The sequence below is a fragment of the Lepidochelys kempii genome, chromosome 7, assembly GCF_965140285.1.
Source record: "Lepidochelys kempii isolate rLepKem1 chromosome 7, rLepKem1.hap1, whole genome shotgun sequence".
Taxonomy (NCBI): domain Eukaryota; kingdom Metazoa; phylum Chordata; order Testudines; family Cheloniidae; genus Lepidochelys; species Lepidochelys kempii.
The window spans coordinates 72,053,955-72,072,592 of record NC_136386.1 but is presented as its reverse complement, the minus strand read 5'-3'; the positions used below and the strand labels follow the sequence as shown (position 1 = coordinate 72,072,592).

At 38.7% G+C, this 18,638-nt stretch overlaps 1 protein-coding gene and 1 long non-coding RNA gene across 9 annotated transcripts in view; one reads left to right on the top strand and one right to left on the bottom strand.

Moving 5' to 3' along the window:
* Window positions 1–16,697, top strand: part of PARG (poly(ADP-ribose) glycohydrolase) — a 126,946-nt gene extending 110,249 nt beyond the window's left edge. For all 8 annotated transcript variants that reach the window (XM_073353306.2, XM_073353303.2, XM_073353305.2 and 5 more), the window contains 3 exons: window positions 4,015–4,120; window positions 12,210–12,338; window positions 13,093–16,697. In XM_073353306.2, the coding sequence (XP_073209407.1) occupies window positions 4,015–4,120; window positions 12,210–12,338; window positions 13,093–13,253 (396 nt within the window). In that variant the 3' untranslated portion in view covers window positions 13,254–16,697. The remainder of the gene's footprint in view (window positions 1–4,014; window positions 4,121–12,209; window positions 12,339–13,092) is intronic.
* Window positions 899–18,638, bottom strand: part of LOC144930744 (uncharacterized) — a 44,952-nt gene continuing 27,212 nt past the window's right edge. Inside the window, exon 3 of the long non-coding RNA XR_013636071.1 lies at window positions 899–2,005. This is a non-coding gene — a long non-coding RNA (uncharacterized LOC144930744). The remainder of the gene's footprint in view (window positions 2,006–18,638) is intronic.

Sequence of the window (18,638 nt, the reverse complement as noted above, 5' to 3'; positions counted from 1 at the left end):
AAAGTCGCATACATCACATCATTCCATCACTGATGGTAATGAAATAAGCCCTGAAAAAGACAGTAAATTAATTTAGTAAACTTCAGTGACAGTTTAATTGGAAAACTAAATCGCCCACCCCAATGCATTTGAGATCAGACTAAACTTATCAATCATATTGATAGATGCAAATCCTTTCATATATTAGGATAAATGTATGTATTTTCTTCTGTTTACAACTCCTGTTAGGCAGCGGTAGTTCAATGTGAACAGGTTAATCATATCTGAGGAAAATGCTAAGCCAACTGCTGAGTGAAATAGATTTTACATTCCATTAAGTAAGGTAAACTTAAATATAAGGGGGAATTTTATACTAAATCATACTAGAAATCACCATGCCTTCTGAAGACAACATATTGCTAGTGTATTTGTCTACACTGGTTTTCAGTCAGTTTATCTAAACCAAGAGAGTTAATTTTTTGTGCGGTGTGGAAACAATAAATTTTTTCTTATCTAAAATATATTATGATTTAATTAGTTAGACCATTTATTTATTTAGGCCATCAAATACCTGTTTATACAAGAATGGCACCCCATGATAGGATAGGGATCGGTATCCATTGACTCCTGTAGTTCTGTTATACTTCTATTCTGTTATTAAGCATTAGGAAATAATTGAGAGAGATATTTAATAGAGTGGTTTTATTTTTTAAAAGGATCCTATTTTATAAGTTGGTATTTTACTCCTTTTTAAGCTGCACTTATCTCAATGGGACCAGATGTTAGTTGTCACTCAGCTTTCCCAAGAGGTAGTTTGTTGGGAGTGACACCTACTCGTGGTGTTGGAATTATTAATATTATTTGAAATTATTAATATTAATATGGGAGATCACCAAACACTAATTCAACCATAAATTTCTTTATTAAGTCCAAAGGACAAATGGTATTTATACAATTGCTCAAAACATGCCTAACAGCCCAAAGATAACCAGTCACTACACCCAATACAGTAACAAATTATTCATAAGCATGTGATCAGTATATTTAAAAACAGGTCAGACCCACGGAAAACAGTCTCATCCTGGTGTGCTCCAGAATAATCAGGTAGGGTCTAACAAAGAACGTTCAGATTCATGGCTCTCTTTATACCCATCAGCTAACTTGCTAGCTGTAGCAAAAACCCAGTTTGAAGCAATTTATCCTTGCTTTTATCCTTCCTTTCTTGTCCACTCCCATCTCCTTGTTTACCAGCAGAACAGTGGGAAGGTTTGTGCTTGTTTCTTTTGAAGAGAAAAGGTTTTAAGACCGTTTTCCTTTGTCTTGCTACTGCAGCTTTTTATTAGTTTTTTTAACCATGCATCCGTCCTACACTATAACTACTACTACTAATTATTCTCATAGGCTTCCTTTATTTGCTGATTAGGTTCTTTTTCTGCTTATTAGCCACAAACTATGAAGCAAATATATTATTTTTTAATCAAAGTTAAGATAACTATAATTCTTTGGTTTTATAACTGGCTGTATACCTGGTTTAACCCATCCCTAAAAAAAACTGATGAATGTTGTCCGAGATCAGCTGTTTAGAATTCTAAGGCATCCATTGTGCCTGATTTCAATATTAAGATTTGCAAATACACAATGTAAGAAATGTAATAGTAAGATAGTCCACAGGGCTACTGTATTATCATCATGATTCCCTTGAGAATAGTGCTAGTTAATAATATTCTATCCCTGGTGATACTTTATAGATTAATTATCAAGATGCAACTTGCTCTTTTTAATTTCCAGTAGAGCATCACTTATCACTGTTTAGAAATTTGAGATATTTTATGACGAAGACAGTTCCACCCTTATATTGGCTATAAGGGTCATTGTGGAGCAGAGAGGTACTCCGGGCACTCAGCTTGCTAGTTCTGGAGCTCTTCTATCTGTTGTTTAAATAGGACAGTGAGAGGATATAAAGGCAGTTTCCATGGTCTCCATGTATTTTTGAAGTACACGAAGAAAATACATGTCCCACTCCTTCCTGCAAATAAACAAACACAGAAACAAAATGGCTGTCTTGTTCCAATACAGATCCAGTTCTTTCATCTGGGGAGGCTTATTTTCCACACAGCTGTGTAATGGTTTGCTAGGTGCTGTCATTTTTCACAAACCTGCTCCAGTCATTGAGCACACCAATATTTCTGACTTGAGAGAGATTTTAAAAAGCCACATGCATCTGATAGAACAGGTAATTTGTGAACCATTGTGTAAGCTCTCTGTTTTAAACTTTGAATAATGGTGTACTGCCAAATCATAACTAATATCTGTCAGAATTTACAGACTACATGGGGACAAAAAAAACCGAGTTTACTAATCCGTACCAGACAGTGCGTTCAATAAATTTTTATACCTTTGTAAACATTTCAAGGAGAGATTTGCCCTTTTGCCCCCCCTGGGTCTTTTGTAGAAGCATCTTTCTTTATTCAAGATTTGTGAGTGACTATGTCAGGTTTTCCTCCTCCTTCCCTCACTTAATATTATATAAGACCTGTATTTTAAGATGGCTTTGTGTATTTTATTCTCAGTTTCAAGGCTTTAAAGAACATGGGACAGATTTGTCCTGCTGTTACATAGTGGTTTAACCTACTGTAATGGTCTCATAATATTTCATGTGTGGATCAGTGATAGGCCTTTCAAGTTTTCACTTCACAAGCAATCACAAAAATGCTTCATTACATTTCATTTAGTGCTGGAAATTTGTCTCCTTTTCTTGTAAGGTAATTCTGTTTACTTGGCTCAGATGAGTTTCTTTTGTCTTTGCTATGATAGCTGGTAAATCACAAGTTGGTCCTTTCTGGGTCATGCTCTCTGTCAATTCTGATTGCTTAACTGGTGAGAAGAGATTTTACACCTTTATGAGAAACAATTGGGTGGTCAAAAGACCTAAACAAAAACCTTAAAAATATAAAAAGGACAGAATTTTATTAACTTTATAGTATTGGTATATGAGAGAGGCACAGTAAGAAAAGATATACCATTTTAAACCTATAGCTAATCTAACCTTTAGTTTTGTGAAAGCCAGAAATGAAGTGAGCTGTAGCTCACGAAAGCTCATGCTCAAATAAATTGGTTAGTCTCTAAGGTGCCACAAGTCCTCCTTTTCTTTTTGCGAATACAGACTAACACGGCTGTTACTCTGAAACCTGTTCCTTATCCTTGAAAGGTGACAGTTATGCAGGGCCTAGGGCAGCAGGAGTTGCATAGGGTAAAGGGGATTATGCAGAAAAACTATAAATACCTGTGCTTGGATGGAAGCCCTCTAAGCAACCTGCATAATGTGGTTTGGGAGGTAGTACTCTTCCCTCTGAGTAGATACTGAACTGAAGCCCCAGCATGATGTGTCCTAGTACTGTACTGCTTTCAGATGAGACACAAAAACTAGGGCCTGACCAGTATGGTAATTTAAAGAGACCATGGCATTTTCCATACAAGTAGGGTTAATCCCAGGGTCTCAGCCACATTCCGTTTAAGAAATTCCTATTTACCTAAATACGCTCTCAAGTTTCAACTGACTACAAGTATCCTCTTTCTTTGCTCAACTTTAGCATAGTGTAGCTATTTCACTGGAAAGGTTTCAAGTGGACCAAGTGAGCTTTCACTCGATATAGAATACACATTACGTTTAAATATGTAAAGTGCCTTAGGGTTTTATGGAATGAAAGACATTGTTTTACAGGTATTCTTGGAATTCTACCTAGGGCATGAGGGATTCCCTGCTCCTCATTAGTCCTGGGGAAATAACTAGGATTTTGTTTTCCTATCTGATTTTCACTTTAAATGTTTCCATTGCCTATCATTGCTCATTTGCCAACAAACTAGTGTGTGAACTTTCACTTTTAAGCCAGCCTGAAGCTATATTGAATTTTAGTTTACCAGAAAACAGTAGAATAAAAATGTTGATTACTGTTATCTAACACTAAGCTTAAGAATATAACAGCAGAACTACTGTCAAAAACCTCCTCTGCTGATACACTTTTTGTCTGATTGCAGGCATACTGTGGCTTTGCTCGACCAGCTGTTCCCCCTCAGCATCTTTCAGCAGTAGCCACAGGAAACTGGGGATGTGGTGCCTTCGGTGGGGATTCCAGATTGAAAGGTAAATAATAGCAGTGTTTTAAGGACAGAATGAATCAAATCAAATGTCAAGTTGGAGTAAGCTTTCTATTTTAGGTGCTTGGAGACTTTGGTTGAGAAGGAAATAAGTTTGTATTCCTCCCTCTTTAAAAGTCCCGAAAATTGAAATGAGTTTTCATAGCAAACTGCTGGCCAAGGGCTGGAGTAGTACTAAAACCATCTGTAATACTAATCCAAAAAGGAACATGCTTGTTCTTAAATTCATGTATTTTGCACATTATAGTGGGAGGAGGCTGTAATTCTGTTTTGACAGGCAAGGTCAAATGGAATGAGCATGGGAATGGGAGTCAAGAATTTGAGTTTTAAATCGTTGCTGTCACTGGCACACTCTGTGGCTTTGGGCCAAACCTCTCTGGGCCAAACTTTGAGCCCGATCTTAAGTGGACCTTTATTTATGGGCCCACAAAACTGTCTTAATTACCTAATTCTACTCACAAATCCTCAGATACCTAAATTACCTAAAATGCAGGAGCAAATCATTTTGGTTGCAAAATAGTGCCTGCAATTATTTGCAAGCACAGTTTGCTGCCACAGTTTGCCTCGCCCTCAGTTTCTTTAATCTGTTACAAGTTATTCTCATTCTTTTCTTGTTTATCCAATGTATGTTTGCACTGATTTTTACAGAAAAATCATTAGTGGCCACTGCCTTAAGCAGACTCCTAATCAGAGCAAAACAGGGTTGATACCTGCCCATCTACCCCACGCAAGGGTTAATATCTGTCTAGCACTCCAAAGATGTAAAATGTTAAGTATAATACAGTAACTCCTCACTTAACGTTGTAGTTATGTTCCTGAAAAATGCAACTTTAAGCGAAACGATGTTAAGCGAATCCAATTTCCCCATAAGAATTAATGTAAATGGCGGGGAGAGGGGGTTAGGTTCCACGGAAATTTTTTTTTGCCAGACAAAAGGCATTATATACATTTTAAACAAGCAGTTTAATACAGGTATAAGTTTTAAACAATTTTAAAGAAACAATTTAATATTACAATCATCACTGCTGAGTATGAAGCAATGGGAACATCATTATTACGTATGAAGCAATGGGAGGTGCCCCCGCCTTACCCCACACAGGCACAGCCCACTGGCACTGCAGCCAGTGAGGCAGGCAAGGACGCTGAAGGTGCCATAAGCTAGGAGAAGCACGTTGCTCAGCAGCAGCTTCCCCTACTGTGCAAGCACCAGGGGTGGGGGGCTCAACCCACTCCAACCCTTCCCCCAAGTACCCACCCTTAACCCGCCTCTTCTCCCCCTCCGTCTCCTCCCCCTTTACTCCGCACACTGCCTCCTCACTCCTCCTTTCTGCCTCCTCAATGCTGCAAACAAGCTGATTGCCACGGGCAGGAGGCAGGGGGAAGGAGGCTGATCTACAGGGTCTGCCGGTGGGTGGGAGGCACTGGGGGAGTGGGGCTTAGGGGAGCTGATAGGGGGCTGCCAGGTGTGGACAAAGCAGGCAGCAAAATGTCGTTATAGCGGAGCATTGCACAACTTTAAGTGGAGCATGTTCTGTAATGGAACAGGGATGTAAGATCGAAACAATGTTAAGCGAGAGGACGTTAAGTGGGAAGTTACTGTATTGGAGATTGTTGGCTGATAAGAATGAGTTGCATTATAGGAGAGCTCATGCCCTGTAGCGGGGCGGTCACCCTGCTCCAGCCCTGAAGGGGTTAAAACCATCCTTGGGAAAGAGCTGCCCCAGGAAGCCAATAGGAAAAGACTGGAAGGCAGCCAATCAGGGCCAGGCTGGGCCCTATAAAAGAGCTTCAGGGCCAGAAGGCAGGGCAGTCTCTCTCTAACAGTGGAGAGAGAAAGACCTAGCTGCCCACACTGGTACCTGAGGTAGAGTAGTGCTGGGGAAAGGCAAGAGGAGCTGGGGAGCTCCAGCCAGGTAACTCCCCAGGCTGCAGCTTTGTGCAAGGCCTACAGAGGTACGGGGCTGCAGAGGCGTGGCCCCGGGGTTAGGCAGAGGCAGCTGGTCCAACCCGCTTGCCAGTGATGAGTGGTTTACTGACTGCAGTCTGCCCCAGTGAGCGGGGGCTAGATGATGACTGGCAGTAGCCACTGAGGCAAGTTGGGGTTTAGAGGGTTGGGGATTTCCCTGGGAGGGACCCAGGGCCAGCGGCAGGTGAGCCACTGGCCAGGAGGAGGCCTGGAATCGAGCTAATTCCCAGGATCACCGGCAGGAGCACTGTGCCGGGGAGTCTCGCTTTGCTACATGCCCCATTTTCTCCCCTACCACTTTGAGGGCACCAATTGCCTGTGCAACATACTTGACATCATCGTCAGGAAAGGACAGGAAACATAGCTTCCTTTGAAGCCTCTGTAAATGCCTCTTGATCTCTGCTTTCCTAAAAGGCAAAGTGTATTCTTGAGACCTTCCTTGCAACCAAATCCCTCAATTTCTCTTGCCCTGTCCTTAATCAAGGCATTCAACCTACAGCAGACCCCAAAGTCCTGGATTAATTTGGGACTGCTTCCCACTTTGTGGGTACCTGCAAATCAAGCACTCGTTTGGTTTCTGGATTAGTAGATCCCCAAATCTAGTTCTGCATAGTTATAATTTTAATATAATTTAAATCTAAACAGAAACTGCAATATTTTGCTGCTTATTGTCAGGTGTTTGGGGTGAAAAAATATTTTCAAAAGTTAGTTTTATAACTATGACCTAGTGAATATTTTAGGTGGTTATGTTAGAAACTAAATGTAAGCATCATGATCTTCAGGCTGCCAGCTTCATTAGTTTTCTTTCCAAATGTGTTACACTCAGCGAGAGCCTATTTTTCACTCTGTGCTCATTGATTTCGTGACAACTGTTTTTTGTTTTCCATTAAATAAAATAGATTACCAAGTTCAGGCCATCAATACAAAGAGCCACATCTGCTGCAATCTGTGATCATATTTGATGGACAGTTCAAGTTAGGGAGTTTTAATAAATGTTTTAATTTGCATAAGAGCTCCTTAGTCTGAAATGCAATATTCCAGTGTAATCCTAAAATGTATGGGTTTCTGCTAGAAATAATGATCACTTGACTAAGGTACGATTGCACCAACAGTGGACATGAACTTTACATTGATGGTCCTACACTGAAAATACCTTTCACGCAGAGGTCCAGTCTGGGGGTGACCAGTAGGACTGTCCCGGCAGATTTGTTGAGGAGAGAGGCATTTCCTTAAAAATCAGTGTTGAGTAGATGAAAATTAAAGGAGGACCTCAGAGAGAGTGAGCGTATAAGGGCATGGCATAATTATAAGTGTGTTTGTTTAAAGAAATATAAATTATGTTATGAAGCATAAATAAGCTTTTTTTTCAGTTACAATATATGAACAGAAGTTTAATTTTATTTGGCTTTTGTTCACTAATGTTGTGGCCTATTGATGTTAGAAAATGTTTATAACCTGATCTCCAGAAAGCCAAGTGCTATAATTATCTCTAGTCTGGCAAGAAAAAACTAGCCTCTTTCTCTACCTATTGGTGGAATTTGCCTTACTTTCTGTATCTATCTATGATTTTTCAGAGCTGAAATTCTCAATTTAGTACCACTTGAAAGCAGGTTTTGCTGCAGTTACTGTGTTGAGAATACAGATCAGAATATACAAATGTATCCTCTAACCCAAGGGTTCTCATACTTCATTGCACCACGACCCCCTTCTGACAACAAAAATTACTTCACCACCCCAGGAGCGCGGGGACTGAAACCTGAGCCCGCCTAAGCCCCACTGCCCAGGGGGTGTGGGCAAAGCCTGAGCCCACCACTCTGGGTGTGGGGGGCAAAGCTGAAGCTCAAGGGTTTCAGCCCCATGCAGGGGCCCTGCAACCTGAGTCCTGCCACCGAGGGCTGAAGCCCTCGGGCTTTGGCTTCGGCCCTGGGTAGTGGGGCTCGGGCCTCAGCCCTGGGCCACAGCAAGTCTAAGACAGCACTGATGACCCCATTCAAAGGGGGTCGTGACCCACTTTGGGGTCCTGACCCACAGTTTAAGAACCACTGCTCTAACCTTATGCTGTGCTTCCATCAGATATTCTAAACTTTGGGGCTGATCCACTGAAATTGGTGGAAAGACGTCAACTAGATTCGGATCAGGCTCTAACCGGGGTTTGGCTGTGTCAGTACTTGGTTGGTAGAATTAGGGAACAGCTAGGTGCTGCACAAGAGGTATTATGATTCAGCATGTGACTTTTTTTTTCCTGAGTCAGTGCTGATACGATACTTGAAGGGTTAAAACAGCCTTTTTGAATAAAACATGGGGCAAAACTAAGAACTTGACCAACTTCTGATCATTTAAAATCCCATGATTCTCTTCCTGAGAATTGAAGTGGTAATTCCTGGCCAAATTCAAACTACTTATTACGTTCTGCCTGGGCAAATTCCCTATATGATTTCAAGTGCAAAAGATATTTTCTCCGCTTGTCCTCAAATGTTATATACCATTGTTTGCACTATGAAATTTGGGAATGGTTTCATCCCAGTAGTAGCTCAGTTTTTAGTGGTGGAGAAAAGTCTATCGGGTAAAGTTTGTAAAGAGCTTTAGGATCCTTTGTGATGGAAGGAATTACATACATGTAAGATTATCAATGTCATCTGTAGTTTTCATGAACTAAAAGAAACTGATATTATAGATTTTACAGGCTGTCTTAAATCTGACAATATATGGCAGTGAGAAAGCAACTTTAGAAATGAAGAATTTGTGTACTGATATGACATTTGGGGCTATATTTTGTATATGTATTTTTATAACCCTTTTTAGTATGGTGTTGACCAGTGTTTTTATTTGTGTTCAGAAATGCAAAGATTCAAGTTTGAGATATGAATTCATTTTCACAGATTAAAAAAGCAAAATAGTCTTCATCTCCAAATGTTCTACCAAGAGATTCTGCTAGGGTGACCAGACGTCCCAATTTTATAGGGACAGTCCCAATTTTTGGGTCTTTTTCTTATATAGGGTCCTATTACCCCCCACCCCTTGTCCTGATTTTTCACACTTGCTGTCTGGTCACCCTAGATTCTGCAGATGTTTCAGGAGAACTTGGTTATTTTATATATTTTTTTTTTAAAAAGTACATTTGTTCTAGAAGCCTTAATCACACTCCAGCATGATTGTGTGTCACGCATTAAAGAAAAGCTATTGTATTGAAAATACAGTCTGAATCAAGGTCACAGTGAATGACCTGAGAACGCAACAAACTGCAGTATAAAGAAAGAAAATTATTCCTGATTATAAATAGAGGAATGCTATGTTGGCTAAATAAGACTTTTTGAAGTAGATTTCAGCTTGTTTGTGACTGTTTTCAATGATCTTAAGCTATGAGCATAGATATTTTGAATATTTAAAAGGTGAGTTTATCTGGCTGTGTACACACATGTGGTAATGTCTGTCTGTCTATCAGCTAGAGATACAACTGAGCTACAAAGTTTGGATCCACATCCATAAACCTTCCCAAAGATTGGGGTGCTTGGAGGCAAGGTTTTGATTTGGATTAATTTCTACTTTGTATCAAATGTTATCAGCCTGAGGTGAGGCTATAACGGATTTAAAGTCACCACAGAATTGGCTGTTTATAGAAATGCCCCTTTTTTGTCTCCTTCAAAAAATTCTGCTTTAGTATTGTGAAGTGGGCTTTGTTTGTTTGTTTTCTGAATTGCACTGTATGTATGTACTGGAAAAGGTTAAGGATATGCATACAATTATCCTGTGGATCTCTGACTTACTACAGTCTAACAGCCATAGTCATCAGTGTTGTTCCCATGTCCTCTAAATTTCTTTGCACTAGAGCTGTTTGGCCTCTACAGTCTTTTCTATAGTTCCATGAAGTATATCTGCCCTTAATTCTGTAGATTCCTACTGGAACACTTTATCCAGGCCAACTTAGTTTTTTCTTTAGAAAAATCGAATAGTATATCATAATCCTATATTGCAGTACTGCCAAAAGGTTCCACTTAGGATTCATGGTTCCATTGTGCTAATTTGGGGGGAATAATCTGAAGTGATGCTTCTTGTACAGAAAGGAATTCTTTCCTGATTGTTTTAAAATATTTACCCTGTTTTCCGGTATGTTCAAGTTAAAAGGGAGGAGCAAGGTCTGAGATAACTAAAATAAATGCTAAATGTTCAGTATCGTCATAGTGTTACGAAAATGTATTTTAATGGGGTATGTTATTTGTGATTACATGAGAGACAAGGTACTTCTCAACTACCTAGATCACTGTTTTTATAAAAACTTCTCTAACCTGAAAAAATCTGTTCAAAAAACTAAAGTGAGAAACCAAAGGGAGGTTTTTTCCATTAGCTTCAAAGGACATTGGACTAGGCCCTAATAGAGGTGAGGGAAGGGAAAGGGAAGGGTTGTATGGCGGGAAGTCTGACTGAAGCCACTGCTGTTTGTTCCTCGCTTTCATGAGTGCCAAATTTACAGACTTTTAGCAATTAAAAGTAAAAACTCGGGTGGAAAGCAATTTGCAGAGTACCTTCTCATGCTCCTAGTGCAATGCGCATTTGCATAGTTCATTTGGCCTAAATGTGAAGATTCATTAGATTCAGTTCTCCTATGCAGGTTAGTTCATTAGGCCCTTTATAAAACAGAACTACTGAAGTGTTACCAAATCCACAGGCTGCTGGTTCAATATTTTAATTAAAATATCATCCCCAAATTGAGATTGATTGTGTATGTGATGAGTGTAATGAATAATTTAGTTCTGGGTTTAAAAGGGCCCTTTGATTAAAGAGCATAGTATGTTAAATTTGTCCTCCTAGCTGAACAATGAACACCTTACTAGTGTGCTTTGCCCTGTCAGGTGTGACTGCAAGGACAATTCCCTATGTCATATTTTTGTTTAAAATAAAATTCTTCACCACCTTCTACCTGGTGAGTATAGAGTAGATAATATCCCTGACGGACATTGTGAATGGAAAGATTAGCATTCAGACAAGTATATCTCTAGAGACGAGAAATAATGGTAACCCTCCATAGATTCAGCAGTTGATAGAGATCCATCGTTTGGAACATTGTAAGGCTGATTGAGCTAAACGTGATTAAATAATACATAAAGTGCCTATCACGCTACTTGCTAAGTATGGTTCCTTAACATGAATACTTACACATTTTACTCTTCGGAAGAAAGTAGTCTCCCTATTTTCCATATGAAAAAAACGGAGACAGGGAGACTAAGTAGTATAACATACCCAAGCTCATAGAGGGAGCCTGTGTCAGAGCAGTGGAGGCAGCGTCATCCAGTGGGTAAAATATAAAACTGGGACTTCGGAAACTTGGGTTATATTCCATGCTCTCCCACTGACTCTCTAGGGGTCACATAAGCCCCCTTTATTCATGCTGAGCAGTAGTTTACTAGGCTAGATTGGCAATCTGCATTGAGTAAAGGACAGTGTGTATCTGCACTGGCTGAGGGATTCACATTTGATCCCTGCTTCCCCCGTGTTCTTGGGGGAAGGAATCTATACTAACCCTTTTCCTGGCATAGTTTACACTCGGATGTGCCAGGTTTTATGTTGGGTGAGGAGCGAAGGCTCCATCCACTCCCTGCCCACCTGAATGGAAGAGGGCATATTTTCTCAATGGTTGTTGCTCTGCACTTATCTGGCTTTGTGACCCACAACGCAGACAGCTCACACAAGGGAGCGGGGGATGCTCTCTTAATCCACAGTGCAGGAACATTCGCCAGTTTATAATTGAGTCCTACTTGAATAGACCCATTTACTTCAAGGGAACTACTTGAAAATCAAGATACAACTTGATGTAAGAGGACAGAATCTGGCCTATTGTGTACTTAACTGCTCTGAGCTTCAGTTTCTGGTTGTTTTTTGTTTTAAGTGGAATGATACTTGCAGTTTTTCAAAAAGTGGGCTTTAAGATCTCCAGATGAAGAATACCATGTGGTGTGATTATTAGTTGTGAAAGCTCCCAACCTTAAATTTAGACCACAAATTACTCTACTTCTATAATAAATTGTCTTATTCTATATTTACCTGTGTTCTCTCTCCCTTTTTAAAAAAAATTATTTATGTATTTATTTATTTATGTATTTATTTTTTGCTGCAGCCTTAATACAAATCCTTGCAGCTGCGGAGGCTGGGCGAGATGTGGTTTATTTTACCTTTGGAGATGCTGAGCTGATGAGGGATATTTACAACATGCACACCTTTCTCACTGAGAAGGGCCAAACTGTTGGTAAGCATAAAACAATCTCTCTCCACTGTGAAATATAAAGAGGAATAAATCCCTCTCCAGTGTGAAAGTTGAACAATAAGAAATGTAGACACTAGGATCATAAAAGTGCTGAATTTAAGTGAAGAAAACCTCAGCATTACAGATCTATGCAAGAAGCTATTCCTGAAAAAGTGGTAGATAATAAACGTGCCATCATATTAGTTAGTTTATGGTAACTGAAGGCCTGCCAGAGCTCTAAATAGAATTTGAAATGCTTTTCTGTCTTTAAAAAAAAATAGGACCCACATTTTTGTTCCTCGTACTATTCTGGTATGGTATTATGAGCCCTATGCTACAAGCCCTGATGCACCTAAGTAGCTGGATTTGAAGTCATTCAGACTTCAGTGTATATACATACAGTTACTGTGACACTCCTAGCACAGAGTTCAGGTAGTTTTTTTGCAATCAGTTGTGTAAGCAATGGATTTTGTGCAAGGAACTGAGAAGTCGAGTGGGACCCAAAGCCTTGTTTTCAACTAGCTAGCAAACCACAGATTGACACAGTCCCTCTTGGTCTGCATTTCCAGCCTACACACTGAAATAAGAGCTGCTGCCCCTTCGCTTCCCCTAAACAATGTTCCTTGCCACTGAAATCCATGTAAATGCAGATCCTCTGGCCTGTACACAGTTGTTGATTGTGAATATATTCATACTTATAGTATGATGCAGTAATTTTAGAATTACTTTATTAATTTTATTTCTTTTCATTTTCAAGGGGATGTTTACAGGCTGTTGCTCAGATATTATAATGAAGAATGCAGAAGCTGTTCTACTCCAGGACCAGATGTGAAGCTTTACCCTTTCCTATATAATACCCTTGAATCCTATGCAGATTCCACCGATGAAGATGAGAAAGGATTGGGCTTTGATGACTAAAATAAAAATTTATGAGGAGGATTTTTTTCCTCTCCTAATATATTGAATTGCTGGGTATAATATATGGACTGGCTTAACTTAATATCAATGTATATAATACTGCATTTGTAATCCTATAAACTCTCCTAACCTAAAACCAAACTTTCAGAGGTGAGATTTTCTGTTTATACAACATAAAGCCCATCCATCCACATATATAAAGGGTTTGTTTTGTAAATCCTATTTGCATGTCGTCTTGTTCATCGGCAGATTTTGGTCTATATTTGTTACCCTTTGGAATCAACAAATACCAGTTTATGTGAAAACTCTCTCTTTAAGAGCACCTATAAAATATACAGATTTCCAACATAAAATCATTACTAGTAAACCCACAGCCATGTAACTCATGGGCGTGATGTTAGGAAAGCCTGTAATTATCCATTTCATTGGAAATTCTAACAGTTCCAGTCCATCCCTGGAACTGCCATGGTACTTTTGCCTTTAATTTTCATTTATTAATTTCTGCAGCTTTAAAACTTCACAATTTTAAATATGTTTTAAATAAAAAGTAAAAGTTTAAAAACTGCAAGGATTCTGGGGAAGCAAAAATTAAAGCAGCACCCACAACTACTCTTCTGGTGTTGGCACTCTGAGGAGAGAAGAACAGGAAGTTAGACTGGGAAAGGGAAAAGAGGGGCTGAGTTATAAGGAAAAAAGAGAGAAAACATTAAAACTAGAGGAAGCAGAGGGAACAATTTCACATTGTTTACTTACATTCTTAAAAATTTGTAGTAGGTCCTAAGTATTATATAAAAACGGTGAACAAGTTCTTAAACATTCTGATGAATCTAAAATTACTCAGTTTGCTGCAGTGATTTGTAATATTGCTGGAATTCAGTTATTTGTTAGATTTACAACAGCATATCAATGATCCCCTACCTAGAATATATACAGATATACACATGTAGATGTGTATAAATGTGCACACAATAGAAATGAAACGAGGATATGATAATTACTTAGGCATCAGTGGGCAAGAAATCTTTCCATCCTACAAAAAAGAAAACATTAAAACAGCAACTGTTGGTGGGAGCTGTGTGCGCGCGTGCCATTTGAAGTATGGAAGAGATACCAGTGGAGGTATGTCACGTGAAGTAGTGTAGAAATTGTGCTATTACCATCTCCATGAGTCCAAAATGAATGCTGCTGCTGTACATTAAATAAAAAGTATGAATGAGTTTCAAGGCTTCAGGAACATAACTGTAGCATAACATCCCAGGAATGTATCCTGGCCAAACTCTATTGATTTCAGTGGAAGTTTTGCCTCTGGTAAGCAGTCTGCAATTTAGTCCCAAGGTGGAAAGTATGGCCTTCTCTCCAGTAGGCTTTTTTGGTCCAATCTCATTATTGCTGCTGCTACCAGTTAAGCTCCGCAGGTGGTAGTAATACTGAAAGCTGTAGAGTAGATAAAGCACTGTTGGCCACCAACGTTTTCAGCATGATGTCTGGTAGATCTCTGAGTGGGCTTAGACAACATGGTGCTTAAATACTGGTGTGCCTACATTAAAGCTCCTGCTGCTGCTCGTACTGTTGGAGCTGAACTAGTGGGGAATTTGGGACTTGAAAAAAGATTAGTGCAGACGCTCTGTAAAAATATCTTCACAGTTATGCTCATGGTTCAATTAGGAAAGATCACCATTCCTTGTAATTTAATACATTATGGCATAGGTGATTTAACCCTGCAGTTCCCAACTGTTGTACTTTTGGTCCATCCAAATCCATTGAAGAGCAAATTGAAAAAGAAATCTCGATAAAGAGACTTGGAATAGCATTTCAGAACCTTTACTTCATTTATACCTGTGGCTTTAGAGCTAAAGGAAATGTCTGTTCCAGGAATTGCTCAGATTCTGACTATAAGAGGTTAATGCTCATAGTGAACTCTTATTCCAGGCATTTTGTTCTAAGGATCATGTTTTAGGATTTGACTCCAATGCATTGCTGATAATAAACACAACCTGATCATACATGTGTACAGAAAATTGAAGCTAAATGTCAAATCCTGTTCAGCTTACTACTTATAGCAAAGGTGAACAGGATTTGGCCTAAACAACTGGAAGAAAATACAGCAGCAAGTCCTGTAGTTGGGCATAACTTCCCCCTTTTTTAAATAAGTCTTAGTGAAAACAAGCATTGTGTTCATCTTTGGGGAAAAAATCAGTTTTGTAGATCAAACTCTACCAAATGAATTTCTTGTCATTACCAGAAAGTCTACTTCAGCCATGAAAATGGAGAATATTTGTAACTATAAGATGATTTTCTCACGTTCATTTTCTGACTGTACCATAGTGTATTCAATTCAAAGAATAAGATGTTGGTAGTATCAAGAATTTCCAGGACAACCCATGTGATCACATCTATGATTTTTTTTGTTTTGTTTTTTTCTTAAAATCCTGGAGAATTAAATAATGGTGGAGCAGAGAGAGCAACTTATTCAAGCTCAGTTCTTTTAATGTATGTTCCTCCATATATATATTCTTTGAAATTTAGTTAATAAATTCTCTGCTTTTTCACCTGTCCATACAGAATTCATTTAATTTATATATAGTCACCTGAAAAATTAGAAGTAATATCTCCTGTATCTTTATTTACTTGGTCTTTGAAGGGGGAATACTGTGAAGGCACTTGCAATGTAATGTTGAGTGCAGCATAAAGATTATATTTACTTATACAGACTCGAAGTAACATAGCACGCGGTTAAGAAGTTGTTAAAAGCATTATATTCCCAGGCTCTTTCTAATCTGAGAGAAAATTTAAACTGTCCAGGACGTTCCATCAAAGCCAAAAGGATAACTTTGGGTCAGTGTAATATTCACTCTACATCTTAATTTCTTTCCCACCCAATCAGCATCATCCATACTTTCTGGAGCATACTATCTAGCCAGAGGCGCTTCTGTTGCTGAATTCAAAATATTGAGAAATGGAGAGTGCTGATGGACTAATCTTGCAGTCAGGGAAGCTAGAATTTTACTCTTCTAGAAACCTGTTTGTGGAATGCTCTATTCTCTTCATTCTTATAGGGGTGTTTGCTACATATGTTCAAATAAACAGAATTATTAAACTTCCTACCCTAACAATTGATTTATACTGTTTTAGCTGCAAAATAGAATGATCAATATGTAACAATGGTGGGCAGTCTATTAGATTGGAGTGTGGTCTTATAATCAGGTTAGGGGGACGGAGTGCCTCTGTTCACTTTACAGCTATTACACCTAAATACCTTGGTCAGGAGGTGCTTTTATCCAGTTATGTGTACCAATAGCTGAATATATTAATTTACGGATTGCTGAAATATTCTTGACACATTCTTAAACTTGCAGTTGATGCATCATATTTTGATTTTTTTGGATGCTAATGTTTACATGATTTTTGTAGGAATAAAATATAAAAAAAATCTGATGATCAGAACTTTGTCCTCTTCATTATTTACAATCGTGATGTATCATGTCAGGTAAATTTGAGACGGGTTGAGATTTCCAGTATGTTTACATTGTATAATATTGGCTATTTACCAAGGTAGTGTAACAGACTAAAAATAAATTGTAGCAAAGAGTAGTCCAGCTAAACCTTCTTTGCCTGTTGTGTGCTGTTGCTAAGCAGTGTTGATCAATTGCAGCATTTTTTAAAAAGAGGATTACTATAAATTTGAAGGATGAGCAAAGTGATTTTGTGCAGGGGTCTAACTAATAAACTGTGTTAGTTTGCAAGTGCACATACAGTTGGCTATTAAATTCTTTAATTTCCATTGGCAAGCAATTAACAGTATTATGGTATTCACAACTTTGCTTTAAAACGAGTGTTGGAAATACTACAGTACCGTTAATTTAAAAAAAAACTGAAAAAATTTAAACAACAAATGCTGTGTGTCCTATGCTTGCCCAATCAATTTGTAAAAGTACTTTGAGATTCCCACTAGATGAAAGCTCTGAGAAAGAAATGATTATTGTAAAGTCGTAATGTAAATGAATTTCAAAATCAATTTTCTTCATTACAGAAGAATATATATATATATATATATAAAATTTTCTCATCAAGGCTTAAGTGTTTGATTATAAAATGCTTTAGATTCTAATCTAGCAGGCAACAACCATCCCTGCAGATCTTGTCTGTCTATCTAGAACTTGTTTTAAAATCTGCATCAATCAAGCCCAAATGTAATACCATTACATGTAGCTGTTCATCTAAATCTTACCCCAATGAATCAGTCTGGAATGAGGTCCAGTACATATAGGGAAGTTATTTCCTTATAGAGGTAGCAATGGAATCTTAGTTTTTATTGCTTACTTTTAAGAAGTGCTGTGGCAGAAATAGGAATGTGATTCCAAATTAAAGCAGGAAGTAGCCAGCAAATCACAGCACCTGAAAAAGTGTTTGCTTATCTGGGTGATGAGGGATCACAGATTAAGCTTGCTGAAAGTGAATAACAATTTGCCTTTTAATTGAATGGTGAAATATTTTGCTGTAGCTTGTCTTCCTTAGATTCCTATTTTGCATATGTAAATATTCATGCAGAGCTGATCTTTTAAAACCAGATAACATCAAAGGGAGGTTGAAGTGGCTGCCCCACAGTGGAACTCCTACATCGGCAGGATGCTATCAATGGTTGCTCCTCTCTAGAATTGCCCCCTACTTCCTTGTTTGTTTATGACCTTTTAAAAAAAGTAAATGCCATAGCCCGGAGGCCATGTGTATCTAATGTAACTCAAAGAAATTCACCCTTTCATTCATCATATTTTTATTAAAGGAAGCATCTGCTCTCTCTGATGGTAGCACTATTTGCATGATGACACAGCTAACCTGCAGTGGCAAACACTAACATGGAAAATCCACTGGTAGCTGAAAACTTGTTTTGTGTTTTTCTTTGGATGCATTGCTATTTTAAAAAAGAGCCTACCTTTTGAAAGCCCTCCACCTTCTCTCACCAGTTACCACTTGTGTCAATTCCCCCATACTGTGGTCTCCGTTTATCTGCAAGCACACATGACACAGTTCTGTCATTTTTCTTTTCTTTGAACACTTATTTTTTCTGCAAATGGCCACTAAAGCATATTATTGCTTGTGAATGTCAAATATTATTTACTCCAGCTTTCTAACTGCAGCATGCCAGTGGAGATCACCTGGATCTGATTGGTGTTGGCCATCCAATTAAAAAGCAGAATGGATTACTAGATTGATAGCTGCCGCAGGCCATTGGGCCCTAGATAATCCATGACTGGCTGGGAGAAATATGCTGTAAACATTAGAAGGGCATGTACTAATGAGAGAAGGAACTCTTCCACTCTGCTCCTGCAACATCTTAAGACCTAAAGTAGCCATCACTCCCTGTCACAGAGTGGTGTAATGCTATGG